Source organism: Capsicum annuum, chromosome 7 (genome assembly GCF_002878395.1).
Source record: "Capsicum annuum cultivar UCD-10X-F1 chromosome 7, UCD10Xv1.1, whole genome shotgun sequence".
In the NCBI taxonomy this organism is placed as follows: Eukaryota; Viridiplantae; Streptophyta; class Magnoliopsida; order Solanales; family Solanaceae; genus Capsicum; species Capsicum annuum.
This window is the reverse complement of record NC_061117.1, coordinates 166,888,122-166,912,946: the sequence shown is the minus strand read 5'-3', so window position 1 is coordinate 166,912,946 and position 24,825 is coordinate 166,888,122. Positions and strand designations below refer to the sequence as shown.

General features: G+C 35.0%; 1 protein-coding gene across 1 annotated transcript; it reads right to left on the bottom strand.

Annotated features, from left to right (window-relative positions):
* Positions 1–895: 895 nt before the first annotated feature.
* Positions 896–21,501, bottom strand: LOC107877803 (WD-40 repeat-containing protein MSI4). The gene is made up of 15 exons (XM_016724528.2): positions 21,135–21,501; positions 12,395–12,458; positions 9,252–9,338; positions 9,100–9,162; positions 6,536–6,601; positions 6,339–6,413; positions 6,061–6,136; positions 5,572–5,758; positions 4,948–5,029; positions 4,339–4,412; positions 2,625–2,736; positions 2,456–2,530; positions 1,667–1,746; positions 1,355–1,454; positions 896–1,279 (listed from the first exon to the last, which is right to left on the bottom strand). The coding sequence occupies exons 1-15, from the start codon at positions 21,356–21,358 to the stop codon at positions 1,172–1,174; spliced, it is 1,473 nt and encodes a 490-aa protein (XP_016580014.1). The 5' UTR covers positions 21,359–21,501; the 3' UTR covers positions 896–1,171.
* Positions 21,502–24,825: the final 3,324 nt, after the last annotated feature.

Below are 24,825 nucleotides of genomic sequence, written 5' to 3'. Positions count from 1 at the left end.
TTTATGGTATAAATATAATTTTTATGATATAAATATACCATGTATTTTTATGATTTAAATATAATTTGCATAATATATAAATATACCATGAATTTTTATGGTATAAATATACCATATATTTTTATGGAGACATCGTGAAGACAAGCAATAAATATATATATATATATAAAATTTTGATTAGTATACAAAAATGCCTTTCCATATAATGTCTAAATAAAAAGGCAAAATAGCCCCAATAGTTAGACGAAAAGAGTATTTTAAGCCTAATAAATGAACATGAGGACATTTTTAGCACAATAGGTAGACAAAGAACATTTTTACACCATTTCAATAATTGAAAGGCATTTTAGGCCCTTTTTCGTTCCAAAAATTATGTCATGATAAAACTTCACCACAATCTTAATCCAAAAATAACTTAGCCAAATATATTTTGAATTCTATACCCAAACGTAAGAGATAAAATGGTGGAAAAGCTAACCAAGCCCAGTGTGAAGAGGATAATTCATTGTGTATTTGACTTCAAGCTAAATGCTTATTCACACTTTTGTATTGCCCAAAACATACAAAAGTGCTAAAAACTGTGTCGACTTAAAATACTTAAAACTTTGGCCTCCAACCTCTGGCCAACGGAGTTAATGCCTTCAGTCCAAATACCGGCCAGGACTCGAAAGTTATTTCCAAATCCAATCGAAATTATTTTGTTGCTGTTATCATTTGGCTATCTGTACAACCATCCGGTGGGATTAAACGTCCACTATTCCACTCGACCCTTTTTGTTTCTGTTAGTTTAATTCATTCACTTATAAAATTTGAGTCTTTACTTATTTGACCTGAACCCATTTCTCTATGTTGTAGTCTCTTGTTTTTATGGCTGTTTCGCAGATCAAGGACCTGATTCTCTGAAATTCCAAACACCTTAGGATTTTGCATGCCAAATGCAAAACATCCGAGTAGCAAAATGCCGCAGATACAGAACATACAACATCATGCTCTACAGTCTTGATTACTTTCCAGGTACCGTCTACTACAGTAACCACTTTCAAGCATAGCTCCTGCATGCAAATATCAATGGTCCAGGCTAACCCCGTTCCAACTATTACAGATACTGTTACACTCATATTCGGTGTCTCTGGTGCCTACTATTATATTTCTTCCATTGCGCTAAAATAACTCAGCCTTTGAACTTGGGAGCACACTTGCTCACATGGTCCTTGAACTGTTGCAGCTCAGACAAAACATCCTCCTCCGGACGGTACAATAAATCACTCATGCGCCATATCTGTAGGATCCTATCTAACAATTAGAGGCAAATTAAATCATACTGAAAATGGCAACAACAGAAATGATCATGAACCTGTAGAGTGCCGCCTCCACCAGAGGTCTCCAAGTCATCAGATACACTAACAATAGTCCATGGATCTGATGCATTCCAGTGAAAGTCCACAATTTTATCCCTGGGTAAAACCCAAAAAAAATCAGTTGCCAATATACAGAAGTATGCAGTTAGCACTCATTGCTTCAATTGTCCCCCAACATCCATATGGTATCAATAAGACCACGACCCAAAACTAAGGGTCATCAAACTGAGAATTTATAGTCTGTTTTGTTTCAAGTCCAATGTGGAAAAACAGACTAGAAGCAGCAAACCTAGTGTAAAGGTTCTAACCTGTGGCCAGCATGCTGAAAAAATAACCCTGGAGGAGAATCATCTTCAGATTTAGCTTCAGTATCTTTTGTTTCACCAACCTGTCAAGAAAATTAACAAAATCTATAAGGAGAACTACTTGGTTTTACGTACATAAATCTAGAACATCTCAATTCATTATTGGGCTGCTTTATTTGAGTTTGCCCCTTAAAACGGATCACTTGCCTATGGTTACATCCACTCAACAGTCAACAAATTACATTTTACGCATCCAGATTGGCAGATTCCCACTACTTATAAATAAGTAATCCATAGTACAACACCTGAGCCCACCGGTGAAGAATGAAATTTCAAACTCAGAACATTTTAGAATATAAAGAATCATGGCCTTTGTATGATAAAGCATCAAAAGCCCAACAAGATGATAAATTTGATAAGTGATAATCCCCGTGTAACTATATTTATAGCATATCATGAGCAGATTTCAGTTTGCTTCTTTTTCTTGTGAAAAGTATTAATTGGAAGCAGATACGCCATCTCATATTTTAAAATGACTCCAATCTCCCATCCCTTTTGCATTTGCAGAATGTAAGATCACTTTACATGTTACAGTTATCAACTTATCAATTATCATGTATCTTTTTGCAGCCAAACCCTTTGTTATCTGAAGACTAGCATTGTTACAGAAGATGACAATCACACAGCAGCATTTCCAAATAAAAAACCTTTTTTTTTATAACATACGAGAGAAGGGATAAAGGGAGAAAGAGACAAAGTCTGATGAAGTGCCAAGGACAGGAGTATCTCTACCTTCTCATAGTCCCAAATATTTAAGAGGCCATCTTCTGCAGAGCTCCCAAACACAGAAGACCTATCCGGACACCACTGTAAAGGAAAAGCCATCAGTTAACAGCGATCTAACGCAGAGATATCAGTAAACACAATCTCACTGATGAACAGAACACGGCAAATGAAACACCTGAGCACAGAGAACTGCAGCTGTGTGCTGTTCAAACATATGTACCGGAGATCCAACCCCATCTGAAGTCAAATTTCGCCGGTCAAACAAGCGTACCGAGTTATCAGCAGACCTGAGTGATACCACGCTAGGTATGAAATCTGTCACTAGATAAACTACATCGAAAGAAAAAAGCACCCAAGCAGCTGTAGACATCATAAGAGGCACTATCTAGGTGACCACTGATGAGTGATATTATACAAATTTATGATATAATATACCAGTAATGGTAAGTATTAGAATATGAGTAGGAATAGAAATAGCATATAAAATCCTACTTGAAAAAGGATTGTAATGTAGTGTACTATTAGGAAAAGAATTGGAAAATCCAATAGGGCCTCAATGTAATAATGTAGTTACAACAATTCAATAATATTTTTCTCTTATATTTCTCACATGGTATCAGAACTTCCATGATCTTGGTAAAGAATCGAAGAGTTTCCGTTGCCGGCGGGCGGCTATAATCCATATATGTCGCCCGTCTGGCCAATGATTATGTTAGCAAAAGTTGGGTCACTGACTCACTATGTATCTTTCTAGTGACTATTTTCTCATATCTTTGCGTAGCATCATGCATCTGTCCGGTGACTACTTTTTCATATCTATTTTTCTAAGCACCATACTTCTTTGCGGTTACTATTTTCTCATATCCGATTCGCGTAGCACCGTGCATCTTTCCGTACTACTGTCTCATATCTGAGTTGCATAGCACCATGCATCTTTCTGGTGACTCTTCAGATTTAATTTACATAGTTCCGTACGTCTTTTCGGTGGCTCCTCAGATCTTTTTCAGTAGGGTCGTGCCATCATTTTGACCCTGCCCATATAATTTCTCTTTTCCAGTAGGATCATGCCGTCATTCCGACCCTACTCATATAATTTCTATTTCTCAATAGGGTCATGCCATCATTCCGACCCTACACATATTTCTCTTTCTCAGTAGGGTCGTGTCATCATTCCGACCCTACCCATATATTTTTTTTTCTCAGATTGTAGTCACTTTTCAGCCATCAAATCTAATAATCCGGCATGTGAGCATGTTTCGGCTAAGTTTCCGGTGACTTTCATGTTCAAGATCTACTCATCTCTTGATTTCGAGATGATCCGTATATTTTATACCAGTTTTCAGCAATTTTCCAGCGACACATCGACTTTACGACAATATTTACTACTTTTCGGATCATTTTTTCAGTTTGTTCCGTTTCAACTGAGGTCTCCCAGACATCCAAACCAGTCCTTATCAGTTTTCTTGCAGATATCTTCACCAAGTCCCTCACCGATTCTCATATTAGTTACATCCATAACAAGCTTGGTACATATGTCTTCTATGCACCATCTTGAGGAGGAGTGTTAGAATATGAGTAGGAATAGAAATAGCATATAAAATCCTACTTGGAAAAGGATTGTAATGTAGTGTCCTATTAGGAAAAGGATTGAAATATATTGTCTATAAATAGGGCCTCAATGTAATAATGTAGTTACAACAATTCAATAATATTCTTCACTCTTATATTTCTAAGAGTAAGTTTGTCGTTCATATGAAAAAGAAAAGACACTTGCAGCAGCACGCCCCATTAACAAGCCCTTACGTGACTACTTTTCCTTTTTCTTCTTTGTTGGTTAAGCACAGACTCCACATAATTTATCTAATAATGAATACTATATAACCTCATACCCGGTTATGATAAGATTGTCATTGTGAGGATTCCAGTCGACACAATGAAGATCAGCATCATGCGCTTTCTCAACCTGTAAAAGCAGCAAATACCAGTATCCTCATTAGGTTTGAGATATTACTGAGTCGACTGAGATCTTACTATCAAGAACATCTCAAAACACTTCAATAGAAATGGCTATATGATGGATGAGAACTATATTTGGGAACAAGACCATATATGGTGCTAGAGTTAAACAAAACCAGTTACAGATGATGACAGCAATAACACGTGAATACTAGGAAAAGCTGAAGACGGTCATGCTCACAAGGTATATATATTGGTATGAAGATAATTGGCCTATGTTTTAACATGCGTTCAAAAGGTATATATTTTGAATATGATCATTGCTCAAAAGGTATATATTTTGGTACGAAGATAATTGGCCTATGTTTTAACAAATGTTCAAGAAATCATCATTTGACCATTAGAATCGCATACAAGATATATATTCAGAAACCTTAGATGAGTTGCACATCTATCAGTTTTGACACATGATATCCTACCTATTTCTATATTATTAACAGTCTCATTCAAAGATGAAATTTGCCATTAAGCAATCACCAGACCTTTACAACAGGATTGTTACCAACTCGAGCGTCCCATAATATGAGGCATGAATCATCACCAACACTACAGAATTCCTGCGAACTTCATGAAGGGTAAAGTAAAATGTCAGTTTCAGAAGACTGATCAGATACTTCTAAACATGTTAATCTCACACGCTCGATGCATATTCCAACTTTCTGCTTAGAATGTTACAGAAGTCGGAGGGTGTGTCAAGAACAAATTGTTGAAGTACATAAATTGCAGAATTTTAGCTTATCTTTGTTCTTGTCAGTAACTTCAGAATGTTCCACGAAAACATCAAACAGAGAATCTTAAACATCAACGAACAACTGATCAATGCAAACTTAATTGTTTCACTTTCTTAAACTACACAAAATCCAAAGGGACCAAGGAGGATCTAGCAAGAACACGATGACGATGCAAATGGGAAACAACAGGTGGAGCTCAGGGACTAAGGACAATATCTTAATATTTCTATCCCTGGATGATAGCTTAGTAGATGTGGATGTTACCAAAGGAAAATAAGAATTTACCAGCAGAAACTTTAATAACTTGAAAGCCTAATTTATAAGCCTAACTCCACCCAGACAACCTCCCACGGGATCCAGTTCAAGCGACATTACCTTGAAGGGCAAAACTGAACATCTTCAACAGTATCCTCATGGCCCTGGAAGATACCACGTGGTTCAATGGAAGGATTATCAGCACACTTAATTATAGAGCCACCAGATCCTCCAGACTTGGGCGCATCTGCTGCCAATGTTGAAATGTGGTCTTCAATGCTCCACAAGACCACAGTTTTGTCCTTTCCTGACAGAAAATTACCTCTAATGAGCAGATACCAGAAGTGGCTAAATCACTTAAACACCCACTGAATTATGATATTACATTCCAGACAGCATCTTAGGGGATGCAACATCAGACCAAAAGAGCCAAAGTTCATAATATGATTCGCAATAGTACTAGCACAAGTAGCTTTTATGAGCCTTACATATCAAAACTTGTATCTTATCAGATGAAGTCTAACACAAAATGGGCAACATAAGTACCTGATTCTAAAATATAAGAAAATATTATGAGAATTAGACATCTAAAAAGAGAAAACTTCAAACCTCCAGAGAGGACAAAGGGTTCCATGGGGCACAGAGCCAGAGCAAATTCTGCATTGTCCTGATGTCCACTTAATACCTGTAATTGATCTATAGCTTAAGATGCCAAATCATATTGCTGGTGCCAATTGACAGGCAATGGGATCAATTATTAAAGCACATTCCACAATCAAGAAAGTTAATGAAATCCACCAAAGAGGTACAATGAATGATAAACATAATGAAGATAACCCAAAAATACAGACCAATCAAAAAGATCTTAAGAGAGCAAGTACACAGACCAGATCTGGACGCGAAGCAGCAGCACCATAGACAGCATGCTTGTTAGGCTGAGCTTCAATGTCCCAAATGAGAACCTAGATGGATAAATAACAAACTTCAACAAATTAAAAAAATATTGATATGCCTAAAATAGGAAAATGCCACAGTAACTTAACAAAGATTTCCATAAAACACCTTACAAAAAGAGGCCACTTACTTCAGGACCATCGGTATGGGTCGCCACTATGTTTTTGTTCTGTGGGAGTTCTCTGATTCTGTTAACCTGGAGAAGTGTACCAAAAATAGTTCAAACAGAATCCTCAATGGAGAACCAAACTGCACATTTTTTTATGCAAGAGAATAAATCTTAAATAATTTCAACAAGTGTTTTTCTTCACAGAATGTCACAAGTAACAATGAATATTCTAAGCAAAATAGAGCACACTATACATCTCTTTTTAGTCTTTTCTTAAAATTCAAACTTTGCTTCATTCAGGTACTCATCTAAATAAATCACAAAACTACGAATGCAACTAAATCTCACCTTTACTATTATACACAGAAAGATATAGCACTGAACATTGACATGAAGTAAACCCTTACGCCCAAAAGAGCTGATGCGCTCAATGTGGATACAACCAAGTAACGAAAATCCAGTAGGAAACCGGCAATGCAAAAAGTTATGTCTTGACAAGTAGTGAAAGTGACAAATCCATTCGGTTCCAAGCAGCTAAATCATTAATATTAAGCAAAATTGCTCTGTACTCCCTTATAGGCCCTATTCGGAAGGACACCTTCTAACTGTATTTGGGTGCAATTGAGTGTAATTACACAGTTTTGGATTGTTTGTTTGGCCAAGTAATTACTTGGCCAGCATAAAATTGGATGTAATTGAGAGGGAGCAATTATACTCTAATTCTCAAGGGAGTCTGGTAAATGCATCTTGTAATGACCAGATGATTTTTCAGATTCTCTTGTATTTGTATTTTTCAAATATATGTCTTCCATTTCAAATATGTGTGAAACAGCCTCTCTACTTAATCAGAGGTAGTGGTATGGACTGCATACACTTTACCCTCCTCAAACCACACTTTGTAGAAATACACTAGGTATGTTGTTGTATTTGTTACAATCAATCTCGAAATTTTGGATTGTTTGTTTGGCCAAGTTATTACTCGGTCAGCATGAAATTTGGATGATTTTTCAAATACGTGTGACCAAGTTATTGCTTTGTCAGCGTGAAATTGGGTGATTTTTCAATTTCTCTTATATTTCTAGTTTTCAAATAAATTATGTCTTTCATTTCAAATATGTGTGGAATATTTCTTTAAAACAATTTCGAAATCTAATAGTTTTTTTTCCTATTTATTAGTATATACATATTCATGTGTTATTTAAAAATTGATAAAATCACGAATCTCATTATCTATACTATGTTAAAAGTGTGAAGGCCTTGAAAATGTCGTTTGAACTTTTTGTCCTTCATTGAAAGTCACTACTTTAGACAAAATCGTCTTTTCACTATTTTTCCTGATATTTAAGAGTTAAAAATAACTAAATATATTTATGGTAAAACCCTTCCTTATTAGAAGTCACCAGAATTAATGACAACTAATATTTTTTTCATTAGTTTAAGAATTCTAAATCAACTAAATTTGATTTTAAGAAGATTTGAAAAATCTTAAAATAAATATAAAAGCGTTAGTATAAAAAAAATTTATGAAGTACCAAATTTTTAAAAGTTTTAATTGCGTAATAAGAATGTAATACATGATTTTGCAAAGATTAGACTTTAAAAACAAGAAAAGTTTTAAACATAGGAAAAAAATAATGTACCACAAATATGGTTCAAATTGATGTGTCTCTCTTAGCCTTTAGCAGCAAGCGAAAGAGCACTGCATGGCAAATGCAAAAGTGATGATCCATCAACCACTTAAAACTTCTGATGGTAAAATATATATGTGCTTACACTAAAATATAAGTTTATGTTTACATTATTATATTAAAATTATATTAAAGTGTGAAGGATCTTTAAAAAGTAATTTGAACTTTTACAGTTCATTAAAAATCTCCGCAATAGACAAAATCATTTAATTTTATATAATCAAACTATACACGAACGAGGCATGTGCGGTTAAAATAGTATTCACATAAGCAGGAACATTGTGATTACTCTTTACAATATTAGTTATCATTTATCAATTTATAATTATTAAATATAATTTTTAAAAAATATATATATTTTAAGCACCAAGAAATAAATAAAACTTGATGTTTCTTACATGCACATATGTTTGTCACTCATTAAAGTATACTACTTGTTCATCTACAAAAAATTATTTAATTTTCTCCTAAAGTACAAAAATATCTATGTTACCTTTTGTCAATAAAAATATATAAAACATGGAATTACATCGTAATTACGTCAATGGCAAAGAAAACATGTCTATCTAATTATTGTCTAATTACTGTACTTGTAACAACACAAGACCCAATTACAAGGTGTCCTTGCAAATAGGCTCTTAAACAAAATGTAGGGCACTGCATTATTCCTAGTGTTCACTATACAACAGATATAGAGAAAGATGAAACAGCAAGGATACGAAGTGCAGTTCACATTAAAATCTTTGGGTAAGAGCACTATCAGCTCAGCAGGCAACATCAAAGAAGCCAAATACAACATTGTAATAACAAGAGCCACAGAACCATTAGTTAACTTAGTTTGTCTGTAAATATAGGTTCACGTCAAGTTTTGTTTTTCAGTGTTCAAGCAGTTTTTACCTCTCCCGGATGTATTATGGTTTTGTACTTCTTCACAAATGGCGAGCGTGCCTCTTCATTGAACTAGAACCAAGCCATTAAAAAACAGTCATTATGATTGATTCACAATATAACTAGGACAAAACCATATTAAAAATGTGAAACATACTTACATTTGCAATGTGATCTTCCGATGCAACCCTGGGCTTAACCACATCACAATTGGCGATGATCAAAGTATTAGGCACTGACTTATCCGTCTGGAAAGACGAGTTAAGAGATTAAAAAATATGAGCCTAATTATAGAATCCAAAAACTCAACTCATTTACTGTACATGCAATGAAACAATAAATAAATTATCATATTTGTCAACACTTGCCTGTCAGAAAGCAAACTATAAAAATGACATTATTTGATAATACCAATACCAGCAACAACAATAATAATAATATGAATTTAAGTTTGGTGCACTGTCGGTGTATTTTTTTTCTCACTATCAAGTAACTATTATCTGTTATAACAGGTCATCCATTTCTCAGGTAAAAATATCCATTTTTCAGGCAAAAATATAAAAATAAATGACCAGCTACATCAGGTAAAAGTCACATGATGGTGTAAAAAGAAAATACACCGACGGTGCACCAATCTTAAACTCTAATAATAATGGTAGGGACTCTAGCAATCTGTGGTAGGAGGACCTGGTCAGCCCATGAAAACGCCCAAACCTGGTTCACTTAAAGTGGCCCCTAAACGGCTCCTAACTCCACAAGTCAAAAGTAATTTTCAGGATCCTACTCCAAATTTGATCCCTTTGATCTTATGTTTCTAAGTTTACGGTCACAAGCAACAATACAAAAATAGCTACTTGTTAGAACAGACACTTTAATACAAAAAACTTAATTACTACTAAAACTATAAATTTCAACAAATAACCTGTTCACAAATCAAGCAATTAACATCAAAATATCAAATTTAATAATCAATACTGATATTCTTGTAAAAAATATGGATGGGTTTCAGTCCTCATATGCTATTACTTTACTGCTTTTTAAGAGTAAAAGTATCAGTTGTTTTGCAACATTAGCGAAAATGTAAAGGGAAAGAGAAATAAAGCCTTTAAATAAATGACCAGTCAAACACCAAATCAGCGACCTAGATCTTGAAAATGTACTCACATTCAAAAGAAAAATCAGAAGAACTGCGACACAGTCACAAAGTAAAGTTGCTTTGGAAATATCAATCTTGCTTTACGTAATTTCGTGTTCTCACATTTGGCATTTATTTTATTCATTGTACTATAAACACAATCAACACTTTGTGGCATGTTAGGTCAGTATAACTAATATAGAATAAAATAGAAGAAACTCAAAAAAAAAAAAATCAACTAGACCAACACAAAGCAGGCCACTATATAGCTGTTAAAGGTTGTGCACTAGACCAATCCCATCCCCTTGTAAAACTTACTGGCTCCAGACTTTCCCCTATAGAATGGAACCAGACTTGAACCAGACCAATGAGCCAGAGAGAAAGTGAAGATCCACCAATCAGGTCTAAGTCCAACAAATACCGCTTCCTGGTACGCAGTGTTATCAAAAAGCAAAAAGCACAAAAAAGCTCCAAGGTCCATTGGGACTTTAAGCGCAAATAAAGCATGTGATTTAATATTGTTTAGTCTCGCCTATCGGAGACGCTCACTAGATGGAAAAATATGCCTTAGAGCCTTGATGATGACACTGAAGCGCACATTAAGTGAGGCGACGCGTTCAACACATTTTGAGCCTCGCATCAGGGTTTAAGCGCACCTTTGACAACACTGTTGTCAAGGGAAGCTATTTGAGTCAATCAAGGTCGTAGAGACTTTGATACCATGTGAAAATAGAAAAGCTTCTCAATTTAAAAGAGGTACTCCTTAATTAATCAACATCAATTGTCTGTGACATATTGGGCAGAAGATATCCTTGGAATGTGTATCAAAAAGTACTAAATGATTATTTAAATGGTGGAAGTTCAAGGCTGGATTATCTAGAACTTAATTAGGGTGTTAGCAAGAGGATCAAGATAGGTTTTTCCATGAGATGGCAGAAACGGGATTACTCTGATTGGGATCCACAACCTCTATGTCGCACTTGGCTCATCATACTAAGGGTCAGATAGGGATAGAAAGCTTTATAATAGCACCCATTGTGTCATCAACAACAATATGTTAGAGAACCTGTTATGATTAATTTGAGAATTTTATATATCTACTTGTAAAGATGATTGAAGAAAGAAAATTAACAATAAACATGATTAAGTAAAGAAATAAAGGCAGTGGGGCATCTATACAACAAAGATATCAAAAAATTTACAATGGAAGCTTAAAAACAAAAATTCAAAGAAAAGAAAATTGTTGGGTTTTGCTTCGGGAGGATACAAGGAAGAAAGATGTTTTCTAAGAGTATTTTTATACCTAAACTCATGGATTTTACTTCCACCTTTACGATGGAACTGCAAATTCCTTACTAGGGATGATAACTTAGTACCAACCCAGAAGCGCAATAGATAATCTAAGACCACAATAAGTCAAATTTCTAAGCCTATTCCTCACATGATTCGCCAAACCTCAGACAAGATCTTTCTTTTTATATGATACTCGAACCAACAACCTTAAGGTCAGAGGGGGAGGTGTTTCCACTTGAGCTACCCTCTCTTGTCAACATCAGACAAGATTTTATCAAAACCTTTTCGACTCAAACATTTCAACAGACCAACAGGAACTCCTAAGTATCTACACATGAGAATATCAAGGAATGTATACCCCAAGACAAGTAATTTATTGATACTCTCTCTGTTTCAAAACGATTGACCTACTTTCCTTTTTAATCCATTTAAAAAAAAATGCCCCCTTTCCTTTTTTGACAACACTTCTATTTCAACTTTCCACGTGGCATATTAAGACCACGAGATTAAAGACATTTTGGTATATTTGACATAACTTTAATTTAGGACCACAAGATTCAAAAGTCTTCTTGATTTCCTTAAATTCCGTACCAAGTCAAAATAAGTCATTCTTTTTTAAATGAAGGGAGTATTAATTTTATAATAAAAGAGATATTGTTAAAGGGGGGAAAGTAGGTGTCCTCAAGACCAAAAAGAAAAGAAAAATAACAAGACATAAATCACCTACCCAAAGATTACCTTTTTCATTGAGGAAAGAGAATACTCTGACAAAATCGTGGTGATATGGTAGAACTTTTTGGATATCAATGTAAAATATAAAGGGAATGCTGAAAAATATCAAGCAGAGAAACAATAATTATGTGCAATGAAGCTTGCCTGTTCGGAGAGGTAGAGTCGCTGGCGGTTTTTCAAAGAACCCTGCTCAACTATTGGACCCCACCTGTTGTCAAAGACATAACGATGTGACTGATCGATTTTTATACCGAACAACTTGACAAGACCAAGATCACAATGAGATAGCGACACCAATCTTCATACGTTAATATAAAAAACAGGATTGTTACCCATTTCATTAAACATATAAATGCAAGGTCAAAGAAATCTGTGGATAACTATCATATAGGAATAATAGCCACATCTCTCTCTCTTAAAACACACACAAAAAAAAACTAACATATACAAAACAACCCATTTACTTAATTTAAGATCAGGACATAAACAACATGACTAGAAAATAATAAACCATGAAACCAACTAGCTCACAAGTAGAAAGGACATCCCATATAGCGTGTTTAACCATGTGCAAGATGCATATACTCTATCATACACATAGTGACCATCATGTGCAAGTATGGATATAATATATTCATAAATACATAAGCATGTGTCCCATTTATCATTCAGATCATACCACTTAACAAAGCAATCACACAGATGGTTATTCAGATATTTTTTTTCGTTTCTTTTGGGAATTCAAATCTTGGTTTAACGGATACAAATTATTTCTTTTACAACGCACCTCATCTATTCCTCGAATACAAATTCTTTCTTTTATAACGCACCTCAGCTATTCCACTACCCCTGGTACCTCGAATTCAGATCTTGGTTAAAGGGTTACAAGATTCTCCCAAAGAGATTTTCATTTTAAGGAGGAAAGGGAACAATCAAAAAGCATATCACAAAGTCATATACCAGATTAGTATCTAACTTCCATGTTTTAAAGATTGGTTTTCCATTTCTAAACTACAAAACTTATTTACAAAGTTCTATTACAATAATTGCCTAAGTTTTAAAATTAGGCATATACTCAGATTTAACTTTCGACATCAAACTCGCTGATTCCTAATCGTTAACCTGCCACCATACATACAAAGAACATAAGCAAATATTCAATTTCATGAGGTCAACTACATGCCTAAGAAAGCAAAATATAAAATGGACTTTGATCTCCATTAATAAAACTTGGTTTAGCATAATAAAACTATAGTATATTGCAAATGAAAAAGGATATTCTTAATACCAGCAGGAAAGAGAAGGCCATAAACTGCTATGATTAGTGAACCAATCATACAGCACGGGGATATTAGACTTCCACATTAGATACTCTTCACCATACTTGCTACTCTTCTCCCCATCTTCACTACTTGATCCCTACGAGGCCATTTTCGTTTTTCGCCCTTGCCTCTTACAGCACTTTGGGTAAATAGCATGTTGGTTCGTAGATGGATCAAATCTTTACAATAAACATAAGCAAGAACCAATACAAAGTTTTAATGGCTCAAAGTGGATAAATGAATATCGCTACAGAACCTCAGTAACTTAAAAACACCAAAATGATAGTATAACATCTATGATTATTTCATGCTCTTGGGCCCTTGTGGAATGCAATGACTTCCTAGTATGATGTGAGAAAAATATTAAGGAAAGCATAGCCTAGATACATGACAATTGACAGAGATCAACACGAAATTGTAAAGCCTTCATACAAAATACTTTGCATGGGATAAATGTGTTCTTTGATTTAATAACATCAAAGCCACCTCCAATCATCCTAAATTGACCAATTACAACAAATGATTTGAACAATCTTTGTTCTTTTAGTAAATATTCATTAAGAAATATTCGGATTTTTATCAACTTTTTTTAATGAAATTTACATTTACATACTAAAAACAACACAAAAATACTAATGAGCACCATTTTCAGAATTAAAACATAATACAAACAACAAAGTCCATTTGACATTGTAAACTCTAGTTGGTTCAAATAAAAAAGGCCGAGGAATGTAATTGGAAAAAAAAATCTTCTCCTTTTTATGTGGCAATGTTTGACTAGGCTCCGTGTCATGACATTTATGTGGGTGGCTAAGAAAACATGTCATTTGGAAAGTTAAAAGTTAAATTGTAAAGTAAATTGTTTTCAAATATAGAAAGGTGGCATTCCAAGAACTGGTGGGAGGTGGCAGGTATCACGTGGATTTAGTCAAGGTGCGTTTAGGCAGGCCAGACACCATAGTTATAAAAAAAAAAAAAAAAAAGAACAAACAAATAGAGAAAGAATGCCACATAAATGGAATAATTGGATTACTATTTAATACTCATGCAAAGTTGTTGGAGGCACGCACAAATGCAACCTTTTGGAAAATCTTAGGGGTTTCTTCTTGATACTACCAAAGTAGAAAAAAAGTGAAGCCTCGCATACGCGGGCGGGGGGTGAAGAAATACTTTTATTTGACACTATGGAAAGGGAAAAACTCAAATAACCGTGAAAAGAGGAGTAGAAAAGAAGTAGAAGAACCGATCTATCAAAAGAAAAGTAGAAGCCTTCAATTGGATCGATTTCATGACATTTGTGAGAGTATGTAAATGTCCCATGTGAAATCAACTAAAGCTCAGTTTTACTTCATGGATTCGGGGCTTTCTGCACAAAAAGATCTTGATACTAGTCATGCCTCCCTCTAGATGTTCGTTGTTGTCTGGTTAAAGCACAGATGGTGTTGAGAAAGTTGAAGAAGCAATTGCAACGTTAGGCTTTTTCTTTTGCTTTTGTTTCTAGATTTTTCTTTGCCTTGTTTAATTTCCTTTTTGTTGTTTTTGTCCTAAACCAGTATGGACTTGTTACTGGATTGGGATGCGTCCTTTGTACAGAGCTTTTGTTTCTAGGGCCTTAAGGCTATCTTTAATTAAGAAAATGGTAACTTTTTTTATTTTGAATTTAGAACTTGAGCTATATTTAAGTTTCATTTGTTTTAGAAGTATTGGATTGATATTTCACATTGCAAGTTGTTTATTTTTTAGTTAGAATTGATACATGATCTTTTCGACAAATGTTTTAATAATTTTATAACATTATAGTTATATTAATCTTTTCGTCATAGTAACTGGTACAGTTCTTGCCATGTGACAGGGAGGTCATGGGTTCAAGCTTTGGAAATAGCCTCTGACAAAAATGCAAGGTAAGGCTGCGCACAATAGATCCTTGTGGTCGGGCCTTCCCACGAACCCTGCACATAGCGGGAGCTTTAGTGTATCAAACCAACCTTTTTAATCCTTTTGTCAAACATGCATTTAATGATGTTCTTAGAGATCTTGTACTTTTAGTTTTTACGATTAATTTAATAGAAATATACTAATTTAAAAAATATAAATCAATTAGTTTTTTTAATAATATTAGTTAAAGACTGAAAGGGAGCCTTAGAGTAACAGGTAAAGTTGTTGTCATGTAACCAGGAGGTCACAGGTTCAAACCGTGGAAACAGCCTCAGGCAGAAATGCAATGTAAGGCTGCGTACAATACACCCATGTGGTGGGGCCCTTCCCCGAACCCCGCGCATAGGGGAGCTTTAGTGCACCGAGCTGCTCTTTTTCTTTTAATATTAGTTAAGACTATATGTTTATTAATTAATACATTTTCAAAAGACAATATATATCTTAAATATTTAATTCAATATCATTTATAAAGGCCCTTGTTTGTCTAATACAAATTTCAAAATTTAGATAATTAAGTTTTATTTTAAAAATTTAATATAATCATATGATTACACTTGTGCAACCAAATAGTACACTTGGAATACACTGTAACTACATTGTAGCAAACAAACAGGGCTGTAAAATTACTAGGTTGGTAATTACCACCTCGTATTTACACCAATTCCAATTACCAAGTGACTTTCCAAGCAGACCCTAAATGTTTTGGTCAGATCTTTCTAACGAAGTCAATCTTTTGCTTCTATCAGTAGATTCAATTTTTAGCTTCATTTGGATGTATTTATGGTTTTACTTAATAAGCTGGCCTGGTTTATTCTTTATCAGTGATTTCATTTATAAACCCTTCTTCATGAAAAGTTGTAGCTTTCTAGATAATTATAGAGGTACATTAAAGCCAAGTCAGTGAAATCAGCAGGCTCATACTCAAAAGGAAACATGAAACAGCACAACAATCGACTGGATTAGCTACCATATCTACTAGACCAGAGCATTAGCAATGCATAGAAAACAATATGCAGCAACCCATAGTATTTATCCAACAAAGTGGTTCAAATAACTGAAGCATGGGCCACCAAAAACAAAATCCACCTTCTGACTCAAGTCCAAAACATCCCTCAATTATGTTCATAAAGTTGGGCTGCATTTGTTTTTTTTTAAGATTTGGAGGTCTGAATCTGAATAATTAAGATGTTGTCTCTAGATCTAAAAACTGAATGATTAACACTGTTTATTTTTCAACATCTGAATGTGCAAAAAAATTTTATTTGTGTATATAATAAAATAAAAAATACAATAAAAAAACTAATTATATATCAAAAAAGTATGTAATTTAATACAATAAAATTATTATTTGATTGAAAAAAAATATTTATATTTGTTAGTGATAGTAGAGATGGTTTATATGGTGGTTGCAGCGACAATGATTGATGTTAGCGATTAGTAATGTTGGTGGTAATAGTTGTGATGGTTGGTATTGTAGTGATATGATGGTGGTGGTTGATAGTGGTGGTGGTGGTTGTGATGTGATGTTGCTTGATGTTAGTAGTTGGAAGTGTTGATTGTGATGGCTGAAAAATGAATGCATGACAGTAGGACAATACGTTGGTGCTAGATGTTGTTAGTTCTGATGGTGGAGACGGTTGTTAGTAGAGACAAATTGTAGCGATGGTAGTGGTTGAAGTGATGGTAGAGGTGACGTTGCTAGTGACAATAGTGGTGGCAGCCAAAGAATGTGTGGAGGTTATGATGTATTAGTGGTAGTTAGCGGTGGTGCTAGTTGTGATAGATGAGTTAGTCGATAGTAGGGATTGGTCGGTAGTGGTTGATGATGGTGGTGTTGTTGGCGGCGGTGAATATAATTAGAATAATAGAGGTAGTAGGTGTGGTAGTGGTTGAAAATAGTGGTCAGTAGCAATATTTGTTGTCAATGATAGTTGTGATGGTAGAGGTTGGTGGTGGTGGTGGGTGGTGGTTGACAATGGTGATGATGGCAGAGGTGGTTAGTGGTGGTGACTGATGATTATGAATAGAGTAGCGGTGAATATTATCCAACACCAGAATACCTCTTCAGACCTAATAAGACTTGATTCTAAATCTGAATGATTAAGACCTATTCAGACCTGTTAAAAGCTAAAATCTTAATTAAAAACAAATGCACTTAATGGTCTAAAGTCTGAACCATTCAAATTCAGACCTCCATTAAGTGCAAACAAATAGAGTGAACACAAGTCCGCACGCTATGAATTTGATTTCCATGGCGTGACTAATGACTTATGGTCTTTTTGTCCTTTCTATTGGAGGTGTTTATGCATTTTCTTCTTCCGCAGGTGTTATGCCCGCTTGCACCGTAGTGCTGTCAACTGCAAGAAAAAAAAGTGTGGCCATAGCAACCAGGTATCTTCTTGGTCAATTTTGTGAAACATTGTGTCTCACTGGACTCCATATTAAATGGTTCTTCTGTTTCCTATTTATATTGCAGTTGAGGCCAACGAATAAGATCAAGTAAACAGGTGGACGATGGTTTTATTTGTTGTCGAGGCCAATTAACAGTATATATAGGGCTTTTCTGTGTGATAACAGTTGGCAAAAAAAAGGACATACACGCTCTTCAAATTGCCCCGTCAATCTGTAGTATGGAAGCTAAAGTTCCATGAACGGAAGCCTAAACAATCAAGAATCAAAGCCAATCGTCAACACATAGCACTACGGAACAAAGTTTGCATATACCTTTTTCTCGCATGAAGTTGTACCACCAAGTCAAAAGAGTTTGAAATTCTTCAACCCTTAACATAAAGTCTTGATTTTGAGTTCTATAAATAGAAACTGCTGATAGGCATCCCCACCCATGGGCTTTATGAACGAAATGGCATTAATAAGGCATAGCCAATAAATTTGATGGTTAAATATGTCAAAGCTCTGAAAAGTGATCCTCTCACTTTTCTTTTTTAGGCCAATCCTTAAGGCTAGAGACAACAACCAGCAATTGAATGCCTCAATCTAATAGGAAAACAAGTTGGAATTGTTGCGGAAGAAATGGAACTAAATATGGGATCCAACAAAAAATTCTCTGTTTCAGTGAAATACTGAGTACATAAATAAAAAAACTTTGTTATGTTAGTTGTCTGAGGCTTCTTTAAACCTCAAATCTTATACATTCGAGTCCACTAACTTGTGACAAAAAGAAGCTGTGAGACACGAAATAATTTTTTCCCTGGCAAAACACGCGTGTTGAGCAACACAACACACGATCAGAGTCGAGTTAAGGATCTATAAAAGTGTGCTAACTGTTTCCCTTAACAAGAAGTAATATTGCACAACGCTGGTCATTACTGAAAAGGAAGCTGCTAAACTGTTGCACATTTGACAAAACTCTATTGAGTAGATAAATTGTAACGCAAATGGATAGAATTTTAAAACTTGTTATATAGTGAAAGAGACATGAAAGACAGACAAAATTTCAGCAAATAAAAACACAAAAGAGTGCCAAAGTAGAAAAGACCTCTTGGGGTTGGGGCAGCTGGATTTGGCAGCATCTGTCTAAGAGGAAATCGTGGCTATTTAATTTGTTTGAGACGTCTGTCATTGTCAACTTGAAAACATGTGGCACAGTGTATTTAGGTATATAGTAGGCCTATTTATTTTTTATGACCAAGGGATAATTCTATTGAAGAAACCTCCCAGCAAAAAAGGAGATGTCAGCCAAGGATAATTACAAATAGTTACAGAAACTCAGTTACTACAGTGATTGTATTGAATTAAGGAAATCGAACATAGGATCTATGTCATATAAATTATTTACTCAGACATAAAAAAGGCAGCCCGGTGCACTAAAGCTACCGCTCTGCGCGGTGTCCGGGGAAGGGCCCCACCACAAGGGTGTATCGTACGCAACCTTACCTTGCATTTCTGCCAGAAGCTGTTTCTAAGGCTTGAACCCGTGACCCCCTGGTCACAGGCAGCAACTTTACCGGTTAATCGAAGGCTCCCCTTCAATATTTACTCAAACATGTTCTGCAAATATCCATATTACTACTATCTTAAATTTTACTTAATCAACAACAACAACAACAAACCCAGTGTATTCCCACATAGTGAGGTTTGGGGAGGGTAAGATGTACGTAGTCCATACCTCTATCTCTAAAGAAGTAGAAAGGTTGTTTCCGATAGACCCCCGGCTCGAGACACGAAATACAAAACAAATTCATAGTAAAGCATGGAACAAGATGGCATAACATAAATACGACACCCACAAGTACTAGCAAACAGAGAAAAGTAAACAGATTCGTAATAAAGCATGAAACAAGGCTTAGGCAGTGTTAATCAACAAAAGAAAAACTACCTACTACCCACTACAAATGACAGTTCAACAATGGCTTAGGCAGTGTTATTGAAGGCTATGGCTTTGTAGCATAAATTGATGAAGAAATGTGACGTGAGGGGTTAGTGCTTCCTAGGCAAAATCATGTGCTTTTGAGAAGCTTCAGACAATGATTCACAAAATGGCCCCAATGTGAAACGATCGATTCTTTTAATCTCATAAAAAGGGAGCTGGATTAGTACTTGCATTATCGTATATTAGATGTTGAAAACTTGAAATTAGTTTTGTCAACAGGGTTCTGATCTAAGATAAGAGCGCAAACGCATGATATATGGGTTAGACACACGAATTTGAACCCTCCACAAACAAAAGCATTAAGGTAGAGAAGGGTAGACAGGCAGAGGCATCAACCACCAAATTTCGACGCATGAAACACTGCCCCTCAATGATTTCTCGATAATTAAACAAGCTTGAAATTAGTCATTCTAATTGAAATTAATCATTATAGAAGTGTTAGCAAAAGCAAAAAGCGCAAAAAAACTCGTAGGTTCGTTGCAGCTTTAAGCATAAAGCGCAAATAAAGCATGCTTTAATGATAAAATGCGCAAATAGAAAAGAATACAAATTTATATGTTTAGTCTAAGACTAATAAATACAAGCATGAATAGCAAATATATGGACAAAGAAATTGGTTTTTTAAAGATAAATTAAAATATCAGTTGTTTACTGTCGGATGGCTCTTCAAGGAACGCTTATTCGCAAGGAAACATTGTCTTAAAGGACACCGAAGTGCACATTAAGCAAGGAGAAGCATTCAATATGCTTTGAGCCTCGCTTCAAGTCTTAAACTTAAACACACCTTCAACAGCACTGCATATAGGACCAAATTCATATATGTCTGCAATCTTTTAATTTTTCATAAGTTGTGTGCTTCACTTAAAGAAAATGTGCACTTCACTTCTCCCTTCTCACTTTCTGTTTTTTCTCGTTTGCTTTATTTCCTTTTAATAACACTGAGCCCGCTCTTACGAGCAGAATCCAAAAATCAATTATTTCACAATAGCAAGAGGGAAAAAGAGTAGCACAAACATTACAACACAAACAACAAGGCAATGTAACCCTGAATGCCATGGGCCACGAATCAAAGATGAACCAAAAAGGAAAGGTTGTTAAATCCTAGACCTAAAGTAATCAAATATCATTGCAAAAACATAATCCTGCACACATGGAAGATACATAAACCAAAAGGCAGAGGTTCTCGAAATATACAACATACTGAATATGCGATTAAAAAGCAAAAAGACATTTATACCTGCAAGAGAGGGAAGGCCAAACGAGGTTGTGATTAGCGAACCAGTCATAGAGTACGGGAACGAGTGACTTCCACTGAACATATTTCTCGTCGACAGCAGCAGCAGCTTTACCTCTCAGCCTGCCGCTACTGTGAGGTTCCTTTTCTCCTCTTTCCTCTTTCGATTTGGTAGAAGAACCCTTTGGCCTGCCACGCCTTTTTGGATGGGAAGAAGGCGTTTCCATGGTAGAAAATTTGTGGGGGGAAAGTTAAAACACTTGGAGGAAACCCTTGGAACAGAGAACGGACCTACCAAAATGTAGGGGAATAGTGATAGATGGTGAAACTCCAGAGGGTTTTGTAGAAAAATTAAAATGACCTAAACCCCAACTTGGATCTATTTTTGGAATATGTAGTATTAGTAGGCCTTTTGGCCATGGAAATTTACATTTTATTGGGAAAATCATTTATTTTAGTTAAAAAAAGTGAAAATAATGGTATTTGGCTATAAAAATTATTTTACTTTAGTGAAAATTATTTTTGAAAAAGTAAAAATAATAAGTTTTACTTATTTTCACTTTTCTTTACTCCTATTTCTCTCACAATATTTCAAAAACAACTCCAATTTATATTCATAACCAAACACAACATCAACTCCGACTTCACCTCCAACTCCGAAAAACTATTATTTTCATGACGAAACAGGGCCTTAGTTTTTTCGAAATACAATCTTGGTCCACTTTTTTCCTCTCTTATTTTTCTACTATTGTGGAAGTATAGATTAAAAGTTAGGATCCATATATGAGTTTGATGCCAAAAATGAATTAATGGGTGATATTTTTTCATTTCTAAACTCTATGCCTTGTAATAATTCTAAGTCACGTGGTTTTGGCAGCCACTACATCGTCTACATGGCTTTCATAACATGTCTGCTATTACCCAAATTTATCTTTCTCTTATACTAAAAATAAAAATATTTTTTATCGAACGCATCTCCAGCCTTGTCGGGTATCAATATCATCACCATAGTATCCTCTGGCCCTGCCGGGTATCAATATCATTGCAATAGTATCCTTCGACCTTACCGGGTATCAGTATCATCACAATTATTATTACGGAATAACATATACTACTATACTCATGAACATAACTATATCACCACAAAGTATCCATCTAGAAAATACTTCTCAACTACTTATTATTAGCTAACCAATGCTATTTATAATGAAACCACTAGTTCGCTAGTCATCACATGACCTCTAGTTACTAGTATAAATATTAACCTTATTCAAGGGATCACAACTAACCATTATTTATTAGATAGCCAACATCTAACAACTAGCCAAGGTTCATCAATAGACCATAATCGCCATTTACTTACTATTCCATATTATCAACTAATCATCATACATCCGTTAACCATTATTAGACAACACATAACCACTTATCATCTAACCATCTTTTATTAACTGACATCATTTATTAACTAACCCTTGTTGACTAATTAATCCTCATTTAACTATTCATTAATCAACCAGTTAGCAATATCTATCGTTATTAACTAGCCACCTATTATTACCAACATCACTTATTATCTAGACTCATTAATACACAACTCCTCATTTAACAACTAATCGATATTATAAACTTAGGCATCAATATCACTAATCCTTGCCTATGTTAAACCCGATGTCATTATTAGCCACATATCAACCATCTCTAACTACAATATTTCAACTAAGCAAGATTCATTAACTAATATATTTGATTCCTAGCCACCAAGTGCTATAGTCTCCCAATAGACAACTAACTACCACATAGCTTAACTTTTAATTAAGCAGAACAATCATAAGATCACATTTCATCAAGAATTACATAAGTTACCAATACAATAATCATGAATATACCAAATATATGCATACAATCACCAGTATCCAATCAAATTAGTCATAAGCAACATACTGCATATTCCTCCGTCCCATACTGGAGAGATGTGTATATAAAACATATATATGAATTAATAATTGTAATTGTATCCTTTACAATGATAAATATTTCTTATATATCCAATCATTATCATTACACGATCCTTGGCCCAATAATATATCCAAAATAATCACAATATCATAATCACGACCTTAGGCCCATATGCACAGCCGGAACTCATATCAATAATCATATTTATAAGCCGTAGCATATCTCTAGTCATCTCATATATAGGAGACATCTCACATATAGGAGGCATAATATCAATAAGCATGTAATCATCCCACACATAGGAGACATCGCACATCTAGGAGACATAATATTAATAAGTATGTAATCATCTCTCGTATAAGATATCTTATATCAATAGGTTATACATCATGACGATTAGGAATATCACTTCTCTAGGGCAATTGTCATGTATAAGAAGGATATCGTCTCTATAGGCTACCAAAAGGGAGATAGCATCTCTATAGGCACGACAATCATATCTAAGAGGAAATAACATCTCTATAGGCCAATATCATATCTAAGAGAAAATAGCATCTTTATAGGCCAAGAATCAAGTATAAGAGGAAGTAGCATCTCTATAGGCGTATCATCAAGTCTAAGAGAAAATAGCGTCTCTATAGGTCACATAACGCATCTAAGGGGAATATTATCACTAAATGCCCAATATCACTTCCACAAGGGGTACATAACCTTAGCTCAAAGCCCACAATTCAGGGACCATAAATACAAGCTACCAAGTCACGAAGTAACCTTATACTAAGGTTTACTAGCCTCATCTTTGTCTATTATCTGCAACTAAGTCCATCAGACTAACATAAGTCTAGGCCTAAGTGGGCCGGATGATCTCACTTTTAAACTTCAATTTCCATAATTAGACATACCATGCCCCAAACTAGGCTAGGGTATCTAGTTCAACTTCTAGATATCATATAAGCCACATTCAAGCTTAAGACAAGAGGTTTAACTATAAACAAGGGTACTCAAGTCTACTCTACCTAAGTTACGATTTCAAGGCTACCATACTAGTCCAATAAGGTCAAATCCACAATTCATGCTTCAAATGCTAATACCACAACCCAAACATAGTATTACATCATAACCATGCCACAACTAATCTAAACTAGAGAGAGAAGACACTAGGATTAAAAAGGCTTATAAATATATCATATTATGGGTCCAAAACACTCATCTAATCCCCAAAGAATCAAAAATCAAGGCTAAGCTATTCTATGTATAATCAAGCCTAACATCCATATCACACACAATAAATATCATACGTTATCTATAAAGAGGAGTAGACAGAGGCCTACCTCGAAACCGAATTGCAAACTATCACATCATGCACTATATACTCGCATTTACTTCATAATTACCAAAATGCAATCATACTAACAAAACCCTAATCTACTCATTAATGAGAGCCTAATAATACCCATATTGTACTATTGTGCTTCGGGTTCAATAACGACACCAAAACCCCCAAGTGGGTCCCACATATGGAAAATGAGTTTCCTAGACTATCCCATTCTTCAAATATCATTAGAGAGTTATAACCCTTAAGAAATTTGTACAAAACAACCATATTTGGGGCTACAATCAACCCTCAAGACATTAGGGGTTTTAGGTCTTAAAATCAAGAAATCAACACCAAAATTAAAGAAATCTTACCTTAGATTTGATGTTAATCGTGAATACACAAGCTATTCAAGCTCCC

Bases quoted from the DNA above. Each gene is read 5' to 3' on its own strand.
- LOC107877803 (XM_016724528.2), bottom strand. From the start codon at position 21,358: ATGGAAACGCCTTCTTCCCATCCAAAAAGGCGTGGCAGGCCAAAGGGT. The intron at 6,137-6,338 runs GTCTGTGTACTT...GATCAATTACAG, and splicing joins CTGCTTCGCGTCCAGATCTG to GTATTAAGTGGACATCAGGA. The intron at 1,747-2,455 runs GTAGAGATACTC...TTTTCTTGACAG, and splicing joins ATATTTGGGACTATGAGAAG to GTTGGTGAAACAAAAGATAC.